Below are 16181 nucleotides of genomic sequence, written 5' to 3'. Positions count from 1 at the left end.
ACACTTCAAGGAGAGTATTGTAACTCACTTGGAACTGCAATTGCGTAATTCATTGCAAGAAGACGTTGAAGGTAGTGAATGTCCTTGGATAAAGTCCGACAACGGCACCGATTTGATTGTGAAGCATCTGGATGAAGCCATCAAGCAAATTAATCTTGGCCCATTGGAGGAATATGCGGTCTCAGTGTGGTCGCTTTGCTTGGCTTTGTGGGGCGATCATGAAGAGCTTGAGGGACGTGAGCCAACGTCACACTTCACAATAATGTGCCGCCGAAATTTACTTTCTGAGTGGATGGAGAATACCTTGACCGATAAGGACTTGTTAACGAAGAATGTCTCCAAGCACACCTATCTGGATCATTTGTTAGAACTTGTGATGTGCCACAAGGTGACGGAAGCTTGCGAGTTGGCCTTTCGATATGACGACGCGAATCTGGCACTGTTGCTGTCACAACTTTCTTCGGGGCCCACCGTGCGTCAACTTTTAGAAGACCAGTTGGCTGCTTGGCATAAGGATGAAGCTGACAAATTTATACAATTGGAGCGCTTAAAGCTATATATGCTGGTCGCCGGAGTTGCGCTTATGGACTCGGGGCACGGTCCCATCAATACCTTAGATGGCATTGAATGGACAAAAGTGCTAGCAGTAAGTGCATGTCGGATACTTTTTCTGAAGCACCAAATGTTTGTAATTCTGTTTCTACGTTTTGCAGCTTCAACTATGGTACCTTTCGTCGCCCACTGCATCTATTACCGATGCGCTATTAGCCTATGAAAAATCTTTTAAATCGGAAGAATTCTACTCTTTGCCACCAACACCCTGCTATATGGATAAGACGTGTCTGAATGAAAAGTATGCGCTCTACGACTTGCGCTACCATTTGCTGCAGTTGTTCTCCAAACGTAGTCATCCGCTGGAGAGTTTGCTCAATCCAGCAACTCATACAGCTGATCCGATGGATTATCGCTTGAGGTGCAACAGGCTACCAACTTCTTTTTGAAAATATTTTATACAAATTCGTAACCTATTTAATTTGGATTCTAGTTGGCTTCTGCTTCAAACATTGGAGGCAATTGGATACCGACACTGCTCAATTTTAAGTGAAAGCCAATTGCATGTAGGCTTTGCAAGTCAGTTAGAAAATTACGATCTATGGGAATGGGCTACATTCGTTCTTTTGCATATAAAAGACCGTAATCAAAGAGAGTTGTCAGTGCAAAATATGCTCTATCGTTATGTTAGTGTTTCAAAAGATGTTTCATTGTCGGATAAGGAAAAGTTTGTAATAAATAATTTGGGAGTACCGGAGAAATGGATTGATTATGCGAAGGCAGTGAAGGCGGGCGCCATTGGCAATCATCATTTGCAAGCGAAATACCTGTTAAAGGCAAAGCAGTGGGCATTGGCACATGAAGTTATATTCCAGCACATTGCACCCGATGCAATCATTAATGGTAAGTGCGAGCGTAAATACCGCCACAACAGGCCACAGAAAATCTATTGAACCTATTCTCTTCTTCACGCAGATAATCTCGACTATTTGCACAAATTGCTGAGTCAGTTCGAGGGTGCCGAGGCCAACAAAACCATAAAAGTACCGAATTGGTCTAATCAAGGACAAATATTCTTAGACTTTATCGATATCAACGAAAAAGTAATTCAGAACACTCAAATATACAAAATATGTTTAAGGCCCTTATTATGAGCTGCATTCGATTTTCGATCTTCGCTGGCTATCGAAGATCGAAGATCGAAAGTGAAATTCGTATTATGAGCTATGCAAGCGTGTCGAAATTTTCGTTGAGTATCGAATTTTCTGTCGAACAGAATTTTACTTTCGATGGTGTAGCGAAGTGTTAGAAAATTGTTAAAAATGTATGATTTTGTATATGTTTTCTTACATTTTGGCGGCTAGACACTAATTTTAAACAATTTTTATTAATTTCATGCAGTTCTAACATCGTGAATACTAAACACAAGCTCGAAAGGCTGGTTTTACTTGTGAAAGAAAATCCCAATACTCTGTTGGCGCGATCTCTGAGAACAAAATCGTAGCGCTGTTGATAGTTTTAAAATATTTTAAATAGATTTGGCTCACAAACGCTTCTTTAGATGGTCGGAACTTTTTAATGAATCTGTAGACAAATTTCTTAAATATATTTTATATCAAAATATATTCGAAAGACTAATAAACTTAAACTCTCTTAAACATTTGCTACTCCTGGCCAGTTTACTTAGCTCTCATCCTCTGACGAATCGTTGAACCAGAACTCGTTGTACTCATTTTACCACGTTTTTATAAACTTGCTTTCTTTTTTACTTCATTTTAATTAGAACAAATTTACATAAATATGTATGAGCACAATATTTAGTTTGCTCGATTTGTAAACAAAGCTTCTCAGCGGTGAAAAATATACTATTGTGAACAACCTAAACGAGCGAAATTCACAATAGCGCTATTCTTCATCGAATGAGCGCCATAATACCAAATGAAAATTCGTTCGCTCAGCACTTTCGACCACAGTCGAAAATCGAATGCAACTCATAATAGGGGCCTAAATATGCAAAAGTTGTACCTACTAGTAATTCTATTTACTCTTTTTTTGCACCTCTAGTTCAAGAGCTTAAAGACACTCAAGACCGAGGCGGATATAGAAGCACGCTGGGAGAATTTGAAGCCACAATTGGCTGACTTATGTTCCCGCATTAATTTGTTGCCCTGCCCCACGGCTAAACATCGCCTGTGTCAAAGTGAAATCGCGCAAAATTTGGCTTGCCTAGTGCGCGGTGTATTGCTCGTCTGTCCAGTGTTGAATCCGTGTTTGATCATAAAAATTGCACTGGAACGTCTGCCATTGCCACAAGAATTCGCGCAACAAGAGCTGCGGGCGCTGCTCGACACATTGGTCGATGACTTGGCCAAAGTGAATACGAGCGAAAATAATGAAATAATCATGGCAAAATGACATTGAATATGCGTTGTATTAAAGTAAAAAAAAAAAATAGTTATTGTTTATTTTAGGGAAAAACAGGATTAGAATGAAAGCAGTTTTGAGTTGTAAATTTAAGATAACTGCACTAAGGTGATCTACAAAACTTATTACTGGCAAATATTAAAGTCGATTACTTCTAAGTCGGAGTAGATTATTAGTTCATGTAAACTGAATTAGCTTTTGGACAATATCATTAAATTCTAAGTTCTTTGTATACTTGTCTGCACGATAGTTCCACCTACCGGACACTGCTAATTACTTTGGTTTAGATGTAAATGACTTCTTTACTTGCATTAATATGTTCTTGAACCTTATAAAGTGAGAATAAAAATTGAGCCTCTGGTCTTTCATCTTTAGTCATTAACGTTAACGTTTAATGTAAGAATTCATTTCGTTTATTTTTTTATTGAAAAATGCATATTTCCGTAAAAATCTGTTATGGTCCACCGCAATTCGTACAATTTGTTTACTTTTGAATATAGTTTAGTGTAAAATTTCAATATAACTAATAAAAATTATAATCACCGTTCACATTATTTTTATTTATTCGTTTTATTTTATGCAAAGCGACAGTTCGCAAAATATTTTTGATGATAAAGTCAGTATTACTCGCCACTGTAGACGATATTAAAATACGGTTAGACCCAAGGCGAATAAGGTGATAGCAGGAGTACAAAAACAAAAATTTACATGTATTTTGTTTTCACTTTGGCGCCATAAACTGTCAAAATATGTAAGAGTGTGTGTAGAAATTCAAACAAAATCCCTGCAAACCATTTTTTCAGAGTATTCTGCATTGTAAAGAAATTTTAAAGAATTCGTTAAGATTTAATTCGATTTTTTGCCGAATTTTCTAAAATGAAATAAATTACGCACACTTCCATTCTTTTACGAAATTTCGGAAGAAAATCTGTGNAATTTCTTTACGAGTTCGTGTCAACCACTTCATATAATTTTCTTTGAAAATTCGTAAAAAAATCGTTACAGAAATGAGATACTCCTAACGATTTCCTAAAGATTTCGGGAACTTTGGTTTGCAGGGATTTTTCAATTTGATATCAGAACCCTGCAAACCAAAGTTCCCGAAATCTTAACGAAATCTTTAGGAGTATCTGATTTCTGTAACGATTTTTTTCCGAATCTTCAAAGAAAATTATATGAAGTGGTTGACACGAACTCGTAAAGAAATTTCTGTACGAAAACTAAAGAAAATTCTGAAAAAAGTCTGCAAGAAATTCTTCACATAGCAGCATTATTTTCATTTCTTTACCGATTTTCTTCCGAAATTTCGTAAAAGAAAGGAAGTGTGCGTAATTTATTTCATTTTAGAAAATTCGGAAAAAAAAAGGATGGGATCTTTCCGAATTCGGGCCTGTTCGAGGCACGTAATAAAAGCGGCATTACTGCCGTACTGATGAAAAATGGCAACATTGTTGCAACGAGTAATACATTGCTAGAAATTCACGAAGAACGTGATACTTTAATAATTCGCGCAACACTGCGGTTGTGATTGCAACTCGAACAAGGACTTCGTTAAAATTTCTTTACGATTCAGAATACTCTGAAAAAATGGTTTGCAGGGAAGCCGCGCGGCGAAACACATACACAAAATCAGCTGAGCTAGTAACACCACCTTATATAAGCTCTGATCCAATACTTTTCGTGAAAAATCCTATAAAACTGTTAAACAGCAAAATTACTCTCTGAAGTGAGAGTAAAAAGTGAGTGACAACAAAAAGTACGGGAACAAAAAAACCATTTTTCCAGTAAAAACGTCAACCAGTGATTGCTTGACACTTCATGATTTTACCAGAAGAAAAAGTTCGGGTAAAATCTTGCAACTTCATTCTCTACACAACTCTCCAAAAGTCGCTCTCATTTACAGGATTTTGGAGGATTTTGGAGTACGGGAACATTTTTCCTGCAAGGTCGTGTAAAATCCTGTAAGTTCATGGAGTACTGGATCAGATACAATGTTCTGACCGACAATGAAAACACATAGGGGCAATTTGGCAAGTCCCTTTTCATAACACCACAAACCTCGATCCATTTTTTCCTTCATACGGTAATTGCGGGAACCACAAAAACTTGATATTGCTTTGCTCGCAGAGGACAACGGAATTTTCGCAGCCTTTAAAGCAGCAACTCATTTTTCTTTAAATTTTTAAATTTTTCCCACATTCGAATAAAAAAATTTTCAAATCATAAAATTTCATTTGTTTATTTTGAATTTATTTCACATTTGAATAATTTCGAGAGAGTTTAATCAAAATGCTAGCAAACGTAAAAAAAAACCAAATGGCGGACGAACTGAGCGAGTGGTTTTACCTTTAAATATTTGTATCATGCTATATAAAATTGACATGTCCATATAAAATTTTTTTTAAAGTTTGCAAGCATTAAAATTACGATCTTAAAAACAATTGAGCTTATACTAGAATAAAAACTGGACGGATAGATTTGTGCTGACAAAAGTAAACAATAATAAATGGAATGAAAATTAGTTTTTGAAAATACATACATACATACATATGTACATATATTAAATCGATACAAACTTACACTCTAATTAACTTNAGAAGCCGTGCGGCGAAACACATACACAAAATCAGCTGAGCTAGTAACACCACCTTATATAAGCTCTGATCCAATACTTTTCGTGAAAAATCCTATAAAACTGTTAAACAGCAAAATTACTCTCTGAAGTGAGAGTAAAAAGTGAGTGACAACAAAAAGTACGGGAACAAAAAAACCATTTTTCCAGTAAAAACGTCAACCAGTGATTGCTTGACACTTTTCATGATTTTACCAGAAGAAAAAGTTCGGGTAAAATCTTGCAACTTCATTCTCTACACAACTCTCCAAAAGTCGCTCTCATTTACAGGATTTTGGAGGATTTTGGAGTACGGGAACATTTTTCCTGCAAGGTCGTGTAAAATCCTGTAAGTTCATGGAGTACTGGATCAGATACAATGTTCTGACCGACAATGAAAACACATAGGGGCAATTTGGCAAGTCCCTTTTCATAACACCACAAACCTCGATCCATTTTTTCCTTCATACGGTAATTGCGGGAACCACAAAAACTTGATATTGCTTTGCTCGCAGAGGACAACGGAATTTTCGCAGCCTTTAAAGCAGCAACTCATTTTTCTTTAAATTTTTAAATTTTTCCCACATTCGAATAAAAAAATTTTCAAATCATAAAATTTCATTTGTTTATTTTGAATTTATTTCACATTTGAATAATTTCGAGAGAGTTTAATCAAAATGCTAGCAAACGTAAAAAAAAACCAAATGGCGGACGAACTGAGCGAGTGGTTTTACCTTTAAATATTTGTATCATGCTATATAAAATTGACATGTCCATATAAAATTTTTTTTAAAGTTTGCAAGCATTAAAATTACGATCTTAAAAACAATTGAGCTTATACTAGAATAAAAACTGGACGGATAGATTTGTGCTGACAAAAGTAAACAATAATAAATGGAATGAAAATTAGTTTTTGAAAATACATACATACATACATATGTACATATATTAAATCGATACAAACTTACACTCTAATTAACTTTCGTCGAACACACAAAAAAAGTAGTTCCTATTGATACGCATTAATTGTAGTGATATGTCAAATCTTAAGGCACTGTATTCCATTTATGTTCCATATATAAGTAGGTTATTAAAAATATTTCAAGTTAGCATAGTTTTTTAGAATACTAAAATACAAAACATACGGAATGTTAAGTTTCGCGTCATATACGATGCTCCTAATATGCATGCGCATGTATAAGTAAATCTAAAATGCTTGGACGGTATACATTTGCACTGATATGGTCGTAGTTCGAAGTTGCGAAAATATATTAAAAGTACTTATGGTTGTTTATCAACGTCCTTTTAGCATTTTATCCAACAGGCATAGTAGATACGGTGCTGTGGGGTGTTGTTGGACGTGAACCGGCTAAAGAATTAGCAGCTGATGCATGCAAAGAAGCCATTGTGCCCATCTGTAATAAAACAAATCATTATATTCGTGTTTGATGTTTCAATGCATATATTTAGCTTACCCGCAAATGTGCTAAATCCTCTAATTTCGTCAAGTTGGTTAATTCAAGGAATAACGAGTATACCACACACCAACCGTAGAAGCAAACAACTAATGCGATGCTCCAAAGTAGTACCATAATAATGTTGTAAGCAAAGATCAAATCGTTGACTATGGCAAAGAAAATCAAGGCCAACGAACGCCAAATTGTGAATACGGCAAAAGTATTTAGCCATGGAAGTATCTTGCGCTCATATTCCTGCGGGAAACAAAGTTCTTAGTAAATAATATATATCGAAAACCATCGCAAAAATATAAAAGTTATTAAATAACGCATGAAAATAAAACTCAGTGTTTGAAAAACATTATTCAAAATTAGTGTGTCGTACCGGTATGAAAACGAAACGCTTTCGCTTTTTCCCTTTTTTAAGTAGCTTGTAGAGTAAGGTGAATGTTAGTAAATGAAGTGAAATCAAAAGAAATCGTATGATTAAGTAGATTGAGTGAATGGTGATGATAAGAGAGAAATCAATATATAAAGCCAAGATGTGCTTGAATGCATTTTGATCATAACTTGTAAAAAATAATACCATGCCTAATATTTTTAATTACCTTCCTTAGCGCAATTACGAGCAAAATACTTGTAAATAGTATGACAACGCCCAGTATTAGCGAGAATAACGCAAATACAATTAGCATATTTCGCACTAAAATAGGAAAACAATTAAAGCTAAATATGTATGTATATGAATTTGGTTTAACATTTTACAAACCGTGCTTATTGCCCACATAAACAAACTCGTATGAGATGATATAGTATCCATAGTGCGTGGAGCCAGGCGCAGCCATGGCTAAGCAATAAATATCGAAAATAGAAGTACCAATGGTGAATAGAGCTAGAAACTAAATCGAAATACATGTAATTTATTAAAAAATTTAAAATTGTTTGATAAACCCACAATGGAGAATATGCCAATCATCATTGAATTCTTTTGTATGTCGATGTATTGATTGTTCTTTAGTATAGGGCGCTGGTACCAAGGAACACGCACGGAGCGCATTGAACGGGATTTAATGGAATGCAAATTTGTTGAGGACCTTAAAGCATAATTATGAAAGTTATATATGTATGTATATTTGTTGACCTCTGTAATAGTTTTCAGATTCCTACTAACCTGCCCGTTGTATGGGAGTACACCGAGTGGTTTGAGCGATACGTGGATGGTGTTTTGCGGCCATAGTTCATATTGAAGCCGTAACAATGTAGTTGCACTTTTCTTAAAAATTTTTTTTTAAAATTGACGAATTATGCGGAAAATGTATGGCTGCAAACGAATAAAAAGTTNCATATTGAAGCCGTAACAATGTAGTTGCACTTTTCTTAAAAATTTTTTTTAAAATTGACGAATTATGCGGAAAATGTATGGCTGCAAACGAATAAAAAGTGTTTTATTAATTTATTTGTTGTAAAATAGTTACTAGTTGTTTGCTGATTAACTTTGGGCGTCACCCCCGAGTTTGTGTGGAAATGTCAAGCAGAATATACACTGTTTACTACTTGTTTCCTAGTAATTTATTCGTACATCTTGTATTCCTATAATATTTGAGCTTGCACACTGCTCACACAATATTTTTGTAATAATAACACAATTTATTGCAAATAAAATAAATAATCCAATCAAAACAATGCCGTTGATGAAAAATGCGCTATTCGAAGTGTGAATTGTGAATAATCTCGTTTTGACAAGTGCCAAATGAAAGTTGTTATCGTAATCGATTTTTTTAATGTATTGGGATTAGTGCTGTTCAATTTTCCTATCAGAACGGGCGCGTTCATAGGACCAAAGAACGTAAACTTAATTGTACGTTCTTCGTTATATTAAAAATTATCTTTCAACTTTTATCTGTCTTCCCTACAAGAAAAGGACTTTTTTCTGACCTCTTCACTAACACACTAAAATATACAACAATACAGAGAAAAGTATTTGTAAAAATACCCCTAATAATACAATAAGTAGAAAAGAGACCTTTTGGTAAAACACCCATGTGAGAAAGGGACGCATAGTCACATGTACACAAAAGAACTGGTCAGGTTTTTCATATTACCCCCGAATTTCTGATGAGGAAATTGCATCAGCACTGACCGTCATTTAACCGGTCATTTGCCAGTAAGATTTCTTGTAGGGTTATCTCAACGACCATTTATATTCAAAACTTTTGACTTCGTCCGGTTTTCAGCATGAACGGAAGACACAAGATCAGGCGGGAAGGAAAGAAAGAAAAAAGTTATTTTCTAGCTGCTGAAATCTCGACGCCATCTTTGTTGGAGGAAATAAACAACGAAGAGAACGAAGAAAACTGCGAAATTGTTGAACGCATGAATAATCATTTTTATTATGCAAATTCTTCTATAAATTATGTCGTTGTGTTAAATTATTCTTTACCTTATCTGTACATACGTTGTCACAGCCGAAAATGAAGAAAATTGCAGAAAATTCGTTAAACCTTTTTCCTAAATGCGATTCTAACGGGCTACTCTCCTACCCGCGTGATCTTGTATTTTTGGTTAATGGGTCTTCAGAATAGTAGGTTTGTTCGTCGAGCAAAAAATTTGTACGAATTATCACGATTTTTGCCCAAATCGCGTTCGTGAAGGCCAAAAAATTATCCAACACTCAAAAATTGTGAGAGCAAAGTGACAGTTCTCTTGGAGAGAAGTTGCAAATTCTTGCTGGAAAAAATTTTGCCAGCAAGAATTTGCAAACACGAAAAACATGTGGTTGTGGCGCATGGTTGCATTTTTGTCTACAATAATTTGAATAAATTAGTTCGTTAAATTTAAAAATTTATAAACACGAGCGATTTTTTTATGAAAAAAGGAAGTAAATAATTGTTGATATAATTAATTTAGTTAATTCCAATGATTTGAACTTAATTCGGCTGAAAAAAATGGTATTCGCAATCGGAATGCAATTGCAACCAGAGTCGATTTAAGAAACCCGACAGCTAGTACGATGAAGAAATTGAAATGTATGTTAAAGAAAGTCAGGACAACAAGAAATATACATGTATATCCTGTTTTTGGCCATCCGAAAGATTTTTAAAAATTCTATAAAAATTTTTTATGTTTGAAATGCAACCGTGGACGCCAGCTGGCAGCGAAACTTGCAAATTCCTGCAAATTTGCGTTCGTGCAGAAATTTGCAAGTTTCTCAACATGAGAGAGAATTTGAGAGAATTTTTTCTTACTCTCTGATATTTTGAGTGTTGGATAATTCTTGCTGGATTTTCGACGAACAAACCTAGTGGCTGCACTCTCGCACAGCTGATCGCATAGAAAACATTTCAATTTCCTCGGTTCTATTTTTTCGTTTTCATTCCTTCGCACATATTTTTTTTAAAAAATTGGCCAAAATAAATGGAATAAGTGAATCTAGGTGAAGTTTGCGATAATCTTATAGATCCAACATGTCCCTGCCCCGCATCACTGACTACGATCTGCTGGACAAGCTTGGTGTAGGCAGCTATTCAACTGTATACAAGGCTCGCCACAAGAAGGACCGCAGCTACCATGCTATCAAGATTGTAGAAATGTCGACTCTTTCGAACAGTTCCCGTGAAAATCTTATCACCGAAATCCGACTTCTGCGCTCTCTCAACCATAAGTATATTGTGACACTACAGGACTTCTTTTGGGACGATAAGTGAGTGACCTACATACTTTCTAATTGATGTTATATGTTATCTCATGTATGACTGCTATTTTACCTCTGCAGAAATATTTACATTGTTCTTGAGTTCTGCAATGCTGGCAATCTATCAGCATTCATTCGTTCGAAAAAAGCGTTACCGGAGTCCACTTGTCGGTATTTCCTACGTCAATTGGCGGCTGCTGTGCAGTATATGCGTGCCAATGATGTTTGCCACTTTGACTTGAAACCTCAAAATTTGTTGTTGACACGTAACTCCAATGTAGTATTGAAGGTGGCGGATTTCGGGTAAGCGCTAATATATACGATTTGTCTATTACATGATTGCGCCAACACTCCCTTTACAGTTTTGCGCAACATTTGAAGTTAGGCGAGATAAATCAACAGCTAAAAGGGTCTCCTCTCTATATGGCACCGGAAATTGTTCGCAAACATCAATACGATGCGAAAGCCGATTTGTGGAGCATCGGTATAATCTTATATGAATGCTTATTCGGCAAAGCACCGTACACATCAAAAAGTATCGAAGAACTGTTACAGCGGATACGTAGCGCGGAGAAAATTACGATACCAGCGAATGCAAGTATTAGCAATGAGTGTCAAGATCTACTCTGCCGTTTACTGGAACACGATCCGGCCAAGCGTATTTCATTTGATTCTTTTTTCAAACATCCATTTATAGACCTTAAAACGCTACCAACAGAACAGGTGTGCTTTAATTTTTTGGTGTTAGTTTACAAAAAAAATATTTTTTTCCTTAGACCTTACACAAAGCAGCAGAACTTGTCACCAAAGCCGTCGAATATGACGAAAAGCAAAATTACAAAGAGGCTTATTATCTATACTGTAGTGCGCTACAATATTTTGTGCCACTAATTACTGAGGAAGCAGATGCTAGCAAGCGACTGACGTTACGCAATCGTGCACTTACCTACCTCAAACGCGCCGAAGAAATCAAAAATGTTCTAATCGATGCTGAATATAAGGCCGCAGCGGCAAAAGACCAGCAAAAAACCGGCGAGCAAAAGCCAAGCACCTCAACACCACATTCCACACAACAGCCGCAAGCTGACATAGCCGAAGTGTTAGAGCCGGATGTGCGTTACAAGCAGCTATGTAAGTTGCTTGTTACAAANAGCAAAAGCCAAGCACCTCAACACCACATTCCACACAACAGCCGCAAGCTAACATAGCCGAAGTGTTAGAGCCGGATGTGCGTTACAAGCAGCTATGTAAGTTGCTTGTTACAAGTAAAACACTTAGTATGTATGCAACTTATTGCTGTTTTTTTTTGTTATTTGAATTAGTTGCTCTATCACACTCGAGTCCGCAATTGAAAAGTGCTCTAGAAATTGGACGCCAAGGTGAGCTTTACTTATACGAAAGAAAATTTAGAGCAGCACTGGATGCCTACACTTCAGCCTTGGGCATGTTGGTGCCCTTTACAAACAACGAACCAAAGGGCGAGCGTAGAAACTTACTTTTACAACAGGTTTGTCTTTGACAGAAAATTAAATAAAAACATGCCTTATGTGGTACATTTGCAGTTGGAGATTTGGATGAAAGAAGCTGAAAGCATTAAAAGCATTTTATCTGCCAAAGAAATGGTAGATGAACAAAAATTACCATCGGTGCGCCATTGTTCAATACAGTAGTATACACATAGAAAATTCCATGTCGATTTTTTTTGGAATAAGACGTGTTATACTAGCCGCTGCAAGTTAAAACATGCGAATTGATATTGATTAAATCAAATTTAATTAGTGTTCTCGCTTTTTTGGTAGCTTTATATAAACTTAAAATGTGTTTACATATAAGTAGATATGTATATGAATGTGAAAATAGAAAAGTAGACATGTGCTATTTGCACTAGTAAAGGGAAATACAAGTAGACACTTCAATAACGTTTTTTTTAACCATGCCAAGCAATGATGAGCAAGTACATGAAAAGTATATATTATACTAATAACTTATATACATACATATATTCATACCTACTTGAAAATATGAGTATAATTTATATAGACAATTCAAAATGCATCTTATACTGTGATGTAGTAGAGCAAATGCAAATACATATGCGTGTACATATACTCACATACATACCTATGTATAATGAAAAGTATACTTTTGTAATTGTTGATCTCTTTTATGTAGAGTTTCCGTGTAACACGTATCAATATTTATTTACTAAATGCTGAGTTTTACTTGTCAATGTTCCGCTAATGATTTCTAAATAATTTGTGATGTTTAATTTTGTAATATAAAATGAATAACTATTATATTATATTTTTTATGCTTGTTTTTAATCAGTTTTTATTTGCTTATTGTTTTTTTGTTTATTTATTAGCTAAGCTGTTTCAACAACTCATTCCATTCAAGTCAACAACAACCACAATGGTTTTCATACGCATACAAGTTTTTAACTTTGGCTACATTTTTAATTGTACTTTTTATTGTTTATGTACACAAACTAGGCTATACAAATATATTTATGCTTTTATTAAAGTAATATTTAAATACATTAAATTTCAAATAAATATAGTCTCATTCATACAAAGCTTAATGTTTGACCTTTTTTAGTGAACTAAAAACGTAAACATAAAATACTTTCAAAACTAGGTATATACATTTGGTCAACCGCGGAACCGAAGCGGAAAATCCTGGGGTTGTACACCCAGAATCCTAAGATGGCTTTGCATCATGATAGTACAGCCAATGATCACCTATGGGGCGGTAGCTTGGGTTTCAAGAACTACTCTAGCCACGGTGAGACAATCGCTCACCTAGCTACAACGACTGGCATGTGTTTGTATAACAGGAGCGATGCGCACATGTCCGACGACGGCGCCGGAAGTATTCCTTGAACTCGAGGCTCTTCATATAACCATAGAGCAGGCAGCCAAAAGAACTCTGCTTAACACTGCGAGCGAGGGGTTTGGTAAAGGTAAAGTCATTTCCTCTATGAGTATGGAGCTAGCTAAGGTCCTCGCTGCCACTAGTCCTATTACCTAGAGATGACATAGGAAAGACCATAGTCTTTGTTTAGACGCGACTGCTAACACCAGGCGCCTAAATGCATGCTATGTACTGCTGCATGTGCAAAAATTTCCTTGATTAAATTAATGAAATTTATGTACATGCACTTCTCAACTGCCATGTAATAAAACTTTCTTAAGTTTTAATTTGATGGCAGTTCAAAGTATGCTCTGCCTAGTCGGATGCATCCTCCGGACATTGCTTCCGGAGCATTCTGCGGACTCTGCATGGCTTACAACCATGTGGAGGTGGTAATAGTTGATTACCATTGGCCACAGTGCCTACCCACTACTTTTTGGTCCAATAAATATTTTTTTATATACATACATGCAAACATACTGGTCTCCCCTCTCACTGAGTTATTCAGTCTTTGAGAAGAAATTCAAAATATAGCTTTGCAGTAAAGCGACCTGGAGTGTCTCCGCTTTCGAGACATTACTTCAGGGTTGCACTCTGCACTGGTACACGGATGGCTCGAGGACCCCAGAGGGAATAGGTACTGGAATTGTTGGAACCAGGGCAAGGATTTCTGTTCCTATGGAGAAATATCCGAGCATCTTTCAAGCAGAAGTTTACGCTATCTACCTATGTGCGGATACAATCATGGGTAGAGGGTATAGAAACGAGAGAATCTTAATCCTAAGCGATAGCCAGGCAGCACCCAAGGCCCTCATATACTATGAGGTGAAATCGTCGCTGGTCCTGGAGTGCATTGAGAAGCTTAACTCCCTAGGTAGACGCAATAACATCAAGTTAGCGTGTGTACCTGGCCACAAGGGAGTAGAGGGTNTTATTTCGGTTTTCAACCGAAACTGTGCATATATGCATTATTTCGGTTTTTTTCGTATGCATTATTTCGGTTTTTTTCATATGCATTATTTCGTATGCACAGTTTCCATATGCACAATTTCAGGGTGCCAGAAGATGTTACATTAGGGCTGCCAAAAGTTCCGGGCTTTCCAGGATTTGTCCTGATTTAGACAAATTGTCCTGGTGTCCTGGTCCACAATTAAATCGTCCTGGTTTTTTAATGAAGGTCAATGCAGACACTCCTCTAATTTATAGCAGATTTTGCTATGAAAAAAATGGTGAAGCTTTCTGTCAAATTGATAACGAAACGTTTTTCCAAACATGCTAAATATCTGGAGAGCTTACTTTCTTTCTGTTTAGTTTATTTGGTTAAAATATCTTTTTTTCGGGCAAATGCAAAAAAAGTTAAAGTTTCTGATCAGGTACACGACTGAGGGGTCATACTTAAGTACTACTCGGAAGGTAATTTCAGGAGCTAAAATCTCATCAAAAAGGCCTTTCTTTCCTTTCTCCTTCATTTTTTGTATGGAGTGGGACAAATTGAAGGGCTTCTGCATTCGCTACTCAAAAAAGAGCTTTCAGAAGGGCTTTTGTAGTACGCCTTCTAAAGAAGTTATTTTAAAGTTTTTTTCATAATTCATAAAAATCGTACTTCTTTAAGGAATTTATTTAAGGTTCATATCAAACAGTTGTATTTAGACATTAAATGCTATTTGTAATGCTTAGTAATATAAACATTTACTTAAGTACATTCGCGTAAATTGTAAATAGAAAACACCTTTCTAGGAAGTATGCAGGGAAGCACTTTTTTCAGTCCTTGTTGGGTAATAGCGTGGGCCGAAAATCCGCTTTTTAACAATTTTGATTGGTAAAAGCAAAAATATGGTTCATTATGCTCTAAAAAATATCTGTGTGAAATTTGTAAAAATGTAAAAAATTGATTCGCAAAATTAAAAATATGTACATACATATGTATACATATATTAGAAGTTGGCTCTTTATTTCCGGGCTGGGACGGGTCGCGACGTGCCGGGCCCCACTAAAATTCCTAACGTGCGGGCTCGTGCGTGTTTTTGAAAGTTGATTTTGCACTCGTGTCGGGCCGGGCTTGAAAATTTAGGCCCGTGCCCATCTCTAGCCTAAACTGACAAATTTTGACAGGTTTTTTACCCGGCTCGTTAACTTACAAAATTTATGAGTTTAAGGGAATACCCCTAGTGTATCTTCTGAGACATTTTTCTGACTCTAAAAGGCGTTCCTTCCATTCAAGTTCTGTGCCACAAGGGCGGCCATGAATAACGAGATTGGCAAATTATGCCCTTAGCACATTTCAAATGATTCCAAATTAAGTTTCTTTACTAAAAATGCGAATCTTATGATTATGCTTACATACCATACATAAACCTTCATATCGTCGATGCCTTTGCAAAACCGACCATCGACCAGTTGCAAAATTTGATAACCCTGAACTCCAGGCATTGAGATTTCTGCATAAAAATCGTAAAAGCGTTGTTAAGACAACAGATTTGTAAAATACCGCCTATCAAGTCAATGCTTTAATAGAGAAACAGTTTTTTCGCTC

At 36.1% G+C, this 16181-nt stretch overlaps 3 protein-coding genes across 6 annotated transcripts in view; 2 read left to right on the top strand and 1 right to left on the bottom strand.

Annotated features, from left to right (window-relative positions):
• Positions 1-3525, top strand: part of Nup98-96 (nuclear pore complex protein Nup98-96) — a 9637-nt gene extending 6112 nt beyond the window's left edge. The window contains exons 10-14 of the mRNA XM_017623124.1: positions 1-646; positions 714-973; positions 1046-1455; positions 1528-1655; positions 2617-3525. The exon at positions 1-646 is cut by the window's left edge and continues 1 nt beyond it. Of these exons, the coding sequence (XP_017478613.1) occupies positions 1-646; positions 714-973; positions 1046-1455; positions 1528-1655; positions 2617-2967 (1795 nt within the window). The 3' untranslated portion in view covers positions 2968-3525. The remainder of the gene's footprint in view (positions 647-713; positions 974-1045; positions 1456-1527; positions 1656-2616) is intronic.
• Positions 3526-6295: 2770 nt separating this feature from the next.
• Positions 6296-8789, bottom strand: pasi2 (Protein). 3 transcript variants are annotated; one of them, XM_017623123.1, is made up of 8 exons: positions 8520-8789; positions 8416-8467; positions 8216-8315; positions 8000-8138; positions 7814-7943; positions 7653-7747; positions 7063-7299; positions 6296-7002 (listed from the first exon to the last, which is right to left on the bottom strand). In XM_017623123.1, exons 3-8 carry the CDS (start codon positions 8284-8286, stop codon positions 6901-6903), a joined length of 774 nt encoding a protein of 257 aa, XP_017478612.1. In that variant the 5' UTR covers positions 8287-8315; positions 8416-8467; positions 8520-8789; the 3' UTR covers positions 6296-6900. The 3 variants fall into 3 exon arrangements, with proteins under 3 accessions (XP_017478612.1, XP_017478610.1, XP_017478611.1); XM_017623121.1 differs by having other exon boundaries at positions 8539-8789; XM_017623122.1 differs by having other exon boundaries at positions 8624-8789.
• A 1564-nt stretch (positions 8790-10353) lies between these two features.
• Positions 10354-13193, top strand: Aduk (unc-51 like kinase 3 homolog Aduk). Of its 2 annotated transcripts, XM_017623127.1 has the most exons (7): positions 10354-10744; positions 10817-11038; positions 11098-11458; positions 11512-11770; positions 11887-11982; positions 12058-12242; positions 12298-13193. In XM_017623127.1, the coding sequence occupies exons 1-7, from the start codon at positions 10509-10511 to the stop codon at positions 12403-12405; spliced, it is 1467 nt and encodes a 488-aa protein (XP_017478616.1). In that variant the 5' UTR covers positions 10354-10508; the 3' UTR covers positions 12406-13193. The 2 variants fall into 2 exon arrangements, with proteins under 2 accessions (XP_017478616.1, XP_017478617.1); XM_017623128.1 differs by lacking the exon at positions 11887-11982 and having other exon boundaries at positions 11512-11866.
• Positions 13194-16181: the final 2988 nt, after the last annotated feature.

This window comes from Rhagoletis zephyria, unplaced genomic scaffold (genome assembly GCF_001687245.7).
Source record: "Rhagoletis zephyria isolate East Lansing unplaced genomic scaffold, Rhagoletis_zephyria_1.1 Rzeph_scaffold_03047, whole genome shotgun sequence".
Taxonomy (NCBI): Eukaryota; Metazoa; Arthropoda; class Insecta; order Diptera; family Tephritidae; genus Rhagoletis; species Rhagoletis zephyria.
The sequence above is the reverse complement of the archived record's forward strand: the minus strand, read 5'-3'. Positions and strand labels throughout refer to the sequence as shown.

Bases quoted from the DNA above. Each gene is read 5' to 3' on its own strand.
- pasi2 (XM_017623123.1), bottom strand. From the start codon at position 8,286: ATGAACTATGGCCGCAAAACACCATCCACGTATCGCTCAAACCACTCG. The intron at 7,748-7,813 runs GTTTGTAAAATG...TTCCTATTTTAG, and splicing joins TTATGTGGGCAATAAGCACG to TGCGAAATATGCTAATTGTA. The intron at 7,003-7,062 runs GTAAGCTAAATA...GTTTTATTACAG, and splicing joins AGGATTTAGCACATTTGCGG to ATGGGCACAATGGCTTCTTT.
- Aduk (XM_017623127.1), top strand. From the start codon at position 10,509: ATGTCCCTGCCCCGCATCACTGACTACGATCTGCTGGACAAGCTTGGT. The intron at 10,745-10,816 runs GTGAGTGACCTA...TTACCTCTGCAG, and splicing joins GACTTCTTTTGGGACGATAA to AAATATTTACATTGTTCTTG. The intron at 11,459-11,511 runs GTGTGCTTTAAT...TTTTTTCCTTAG, and splicing joins AAACGCTACCAACAGAACAG to ACCTTACACAAAGCAGCAGA.